This window comes from Rhagoletis pomonella, unplaced genomic scaffold, assembly GCF_013731165.1.
Source record: "Rhagoletis pomonella isolate Grant_MI unplaced genomic scaffold, Rhpom_1.0 Rhpom_scaffold_11047, whole genome shotgun sequence".
In the NCBI taxonomy this organism is placed as follows: domain Eukaryota; kingdom Metazoa; phylum Arthropoda; class Insecta; order Diptera; family Tephritidae; genus Rhagoletis; species Rhagoletis pomonella.
Window position 1 is genome coordinate 1 of NW_023469573.1, and position 5,335 is coordinate 5,335.

A 5,335-nucleotide genomic window follows, 5' to 3' on the forward strand; every position below is an offset into this window, starting at 1 on the left:
AATTTTTTAATCATATTTTAAAATTCCTTTACGAATTTCTTTTCGATGAAAACTTTTGTTAAAGATTTTACTTTCAATATATTTCCAAAAAAATTAAAAAATTTTTTAAGCAATTTCTTTTGTAAGTAAAATATTTTTATAAATTTTTTATTTTATATTATATGTATTTTTCATGACAAAATACTCTTCTGTTTTATTTAAAACAGATATATTTTTTTTATTATGTACTCTGCCTAGTTTTCATTAAAACTACATAAGTATGTATTCATGTAAATTCATTACTCTTACGAACTTAATATTTTTCCCATTAATGTTTCTAGATGCCCTTTTGTTAAAAGTAAAAAATTTCGCAAGCTTTTAGCGCCCTACCTCTGTAGCGTGTGGGCGCGCGCTTAGATAACGCTCCCGCGTACAAGTGTCCCATTCACGAGTCTCATCGTGAATCATGCGCCAGATAACGGGCTCTATCAGTTTTCCAATGTGAAGCAATGTTTAAAACAACAATAACAAAAAGAATAATTTGCAAAGCAACAGCAAAAGTCTACACAGCACACGAATTAATCTAAATTGTCACACTTGCGCCAGTGAAGAATTATAAAGCTTATAAAACCAACAACAACTACTAGGCGACTACTTTATTGCACCGTTTTCTTTGTTAAATAATTTGATATTTTTTCAAACAATTTTGATTGCTTTTTGTGTTCAGTGAATAGAAAATTAACAGAAAAATAAATAATTATTTTGTTTCCAAACTTGATTGGATTTGATTTTGTGTTTAATTTTTGTGAAAATTTTTGTTTGTTCTCTTTTATGCGCGAAGCGGTGGACAAATTCGAATCCAAATTCCAATCCAAGCCATCAGATCGGCAACTGCAAGACAGATATAGACGTGAGCAAAACAACAACAACACTGGGCTAAATTTGGCCAAAATATTTAACTGGAGCAAAAGCAATAAAATAAAATACATATATCTAATTAATAACAATGTAATTAAAATTCAAGAAAAAATGTTTGTGTATAATCTAACCACATTTGTTAGTGTAAAATTTCGTGCAAAAAATTATAACTGTGTTTCTGCGTGCAAGAAAAAAATGTTTGTTCTATAAAAGTGACCCGTCTAAATCGACTAAGCGATTACGAATCCAATCTACGACGTTTCACAATTTAAACCCGACTAAATAACCAACTAACTAATTAACCTTTAACTACTGAAGTTATTAAACAAAACATTAAAAGCATGACTGAGGAGAACAACAACAACAACCTAACTAAAATCAATCAAAACAAGACAAACAGCCAAAAACTGGACGACACTGGTGGTAGCGGCAGTGGTGGTGGCACAGGCAATGGAAGTGATAACTGCCCAAGTGCCGTCACCATAAAATTCCACACAGATCTGGAAATAAAGAAGAAGCTGGCACCCACTCTAACTATCAATTCAGACACTGAGGAGGGATTTCTTTCCACCTTGCCGGACAGCAATAACGGTGAGCAACTCCTGCATAACAAATCCACTAGCAGCAGCAGCGGCGTCACACTAACAGCAACCACAATTGCGGACACAATGGCCACGCCGTTGCCACCGCCGGTTTGTCTCTGCACGAATACAGAGAGTTGTTTGACGTTGAAAAACATTTTAGACTCTTTTAAGTCACCTCTCTCAGAGGAGCAGGCCTGGTCGCTGCTTTACCAATTCATGATGCTCTATCGGCGTATGGCTGCTGCTGGGCAGAGGCATATTTTCAACGATCTGGAAATACCAGATGGCATTGAGAATTTGAGCTTACAGCGCGACGGTGCAGTGCATTGCTCGTGGACGGATGAGGAGCGCAAGGAGAAGGAGCAGAAATTACAGCGGGAAAAGGAGCTGCAAAGGCAGCAGGACAAAGCGTCGTCTTCGGAGGAGGAGGCGAATTCAGAGCCACAAGGTGAGTGGGAGCTTTAATAATATAAATATTTGTCTTATTTCCTGGTATTTCACTAAATTGAAGTTTGTTTTAGTAGATCAACTTCAATTTGCGAAAATTAATTCTAGATGGAGAAGACTATAAGACTTTTTGTTTGTCTTTAAATCATTCTTTCTGAAATTAGTCGTTTTATTTTTTTGATTGAAGCGATGACAGCCTATTGAACACAAATGAAACCACTACATTGAAGTTCAACTTCACTAATTATTCTGTATGCTACTTCGGTAATTTGGTCTAGTCGACTGGTTCCTTTCACTTAGAAATCTTTAAATAAAACTAACGATTCCATGTCAGGCATCTGATTTACCCTCGCTCCCACGACACCAAAGAAATCAAGAGTACCCTAACAACCAATTCAGCATACACTAGCCGTTAATGTCTTGTTTCTTTATAATTTAAATACGAACTGTGAAACCGGAAATTAATGTTTTCGTTCGCTGAGAGGTGCTTTGGTTTTCACATCTGGAATCGACTTGCTAACCTAGCAGATTTTTAAAGGATTCCCAGGTATTCAACTTCATAATTTTTAGAGCGATCTCATTTGGATTGCGCAAATGCTCTTTGTGATTTGTCAGATCGTTTTAATGATGTCAGCCCAAAATTAGGTACAATATGAATATTTTAGGTTTCCCAATGTTTTTTTAGGTAGGGCCCAACACAATCACTTCTGAAAAAGCTGTCCCATAACGAAGAACCTGAAACTATAAGGCATTTACTCTGCGATCACCCTGCACTCTGCAGGAAGAGATAAGCATTTCTTAAAACGGGATATTTAGGCGATCTGAGCGCCACTGCTACATAGGTTTAGGGAACGGCTGTTACTAAGGTTCGTACACTTCACGAATTGGTTTAACGTTCGTATGGTATTACAATGTGCCCTTCGCCGAACTTAAATGGCCCGGCTTTCCGTTCAGCAACCTTATGTAGTAGGCTTATACATATAGATACTGGTCAACTCTCAAAATAAAAGCATACTTTCTCTATATATCAGAAGCGTACACATCCCCATCGAGGCATTATTAGATGATTTAGACGAAGTTACTTGGTTTGAAGACAATTGGTTTTTTATGAGAAGCCTTTTCATGGCAGAAGCATACTGAGAGGTATGCCATTGATTTCCCAGGGGCAACCGCTATTAGAAAAATACACTTTTTTATGTAGCAGGGACCAGGAATCGCATCCTGGATCCTGGCAGTACTCAGCTCTAACCTCTCGGCTACGGCGGCAAATAGTTAAAGCTCATTCAGTATAGATTACTCAACACGTCAACTTAACTTGAGTTTTGACTTACTGTCGTCCCGGGTCTTCATATAACGTTGGCCACAATATTAAGTTAAGTTAAGTTAATTTAGGTTAGTTAAATTTAGACTAACTAAGCTTTTATAGTAAATCGGTACATAAAATAAAATTACCACTATATATATTTAAGAGATGAGCCATTCTTTGCATTCTATGACCTCGTTGAGTTTCCCATAGATATCTTCTTATTTGGCGCTGTAACCACCTAAGCGATTTTATCCGAGTTCAACAAAGCACGCCAGTCGTTTCTCTTCTACCCCAACTGCCGCCTATTGGAAATTCCAAGTGAAGCCAAGTCCTCGACCTGGTCTTCCTATCGTAGTGGGGGTCGCCCTCTTCTTCTCCTACCACCAGCGGGTTCCGAGTTTAAACTTTCACTGCTGGGGCGTCGGTGTCCATTCGAACGGCATAGGTATTGGTTGAATTAAATTTACTGATTCTTATTACTTACGTAAACAACGGCCTTCAAAAGCAATATCAAATTCCCTCAGATATTTCCACTGCATTAAATGGAATGAAACGGCGTTCTAAGAAAAATGGATCTCATTCTTTTTTGCGTTTTTATTTTATCTCATCTTTTATTTTATTTTCTAACTTTAATTATGCGTATACAACACGCAACAGCAGCCAATCAATATTGTCTATCTTCAATGACCGCCTACTTATTATGCTTTGGGGTTCCTTTCGTTTGAATTTCGGATTACCAAAGCACCTTGTTGCCATCCGATTGCATTCGAAAAGAGAGAGTTTTCTTGCGCCGCATGATCCATGAAATTTTGATAACACACCAATGCCAATTGCCAGCTGCCAACATCTCTGTAAAGTTTGGTATTTTTGTTTCCCCTCTGCGCGTTGTTTTCCTTTTTCTTATACTGGTGTTGTTTTTTTTGAATGCCAAAGTCAATTGCTTATTTGGACACCACACGAAACTGAGCTGGGCGCACTGCGACCAAAGCATGGCTAAGGTCATTAGTTTCTTCAACGCCTCGCCACCAGCTGGCGAACTAACAGCAAATAGTGAGCAGCAAAATGCCAAAAGCCATCAGCCATCAGCAACAACAAACAACAACTTGGTACTACTGACCCAGACACCTCAACATCAAGTAAGCAAATACAAATGAATTGTGAGCGGTAGAAGAAATCAACAATAACAACAAACATTGTAACAGCAAACGTCGTCCAATACTAGATGCACAAACCCACAGATGCATACTAACCTCAGCAGCTTGGCAGCGACTAATCCGCTGGTCTGCAGTTTCAAAGGCGAGCTTGTCAGAAAAGTCAACGTGGTCAGCAATAGTTGCCCCAACAACAACAATAAAAACAACATGTGTTACTTGTACATTTCGGTATTTTGTTAATACGTTTTCTTTGCTTCTGCCTTTGCTTTGATTGCCACGAATGGTATGCACGAAAAGAGCAGGCCAATTTGTATACTGAAAAGCGGAAAAGGTTGGCTACTTATCTGGTTACCTACTCGCCTTAGCAGCGCGCTCTCCAGCAATGTACGAATACGCGGTTTCACTGTAGACCCACTGTTAGTGGCTTGGCTGCTGATTTGAGCAGCTTATCATTTGTTGGCTTAACGCTCTGTCCGGACGTCTGTTGGTGCTGTTGTCCGCGCAGGCCGGTGACGTGCAAAGTAGCATAGGTTAGTTATGGGGCGGTCTTGTTAACGGTTATTCGGTGGTATGTTGACCATTTGTTTGTTGTGTGACTGGAATTATTAGTTAGATTAGCTTTTCCAAGTCTAGGCTTTTTGCGGTGAAACTGAAAGCACGTTATTGTTTTTTTTTTGTCGTTTAGAAAAACTTAGCTTTCAGTTTTTTTTTCAGCTGATTGCAGATACTTCCGTTGATGTGGTATAGTTGGCACACTTGTTGTTGTTTATTTTTTTGCTGTTACTATTCAACAGCTTAGGGTCAGTTTCATTTGCCTCTTTTTAATCGCATTTGTGTGAGCAGCTGATTTTTATTTCGTTTGAAAATGTATATATGTACATCCATGTATGCTCAGGTTGTGAACCGGAAAAGCGAAATTCGTTGAGCTCATTATATTTGCCCAAAAA

At 38.4% G+C, this 5,335-nt stretch overlaps 1 protein-coding gene across 1 annotated transcript; it reads left to right on the forward strand.

The window, feature by feature from the left end:
- Positions 1-323: 323 nt before the first annotated feature.
- LOC118756596 (protein spire-like) lies at positions 324-1,933 on the forward strand (the record flags this gene model as incomplete). Its single annotated transcript, XM_036491348.1, is given in 1 exon segment — positions 324-1,933. A coding segment is annotated over 1 exon segment (695 nt), but the record flags the coding sequence as incomplete, so codon positions are not given.
- Positions 1,934-5,335: the final 3,402 nt, after the last annotated feature.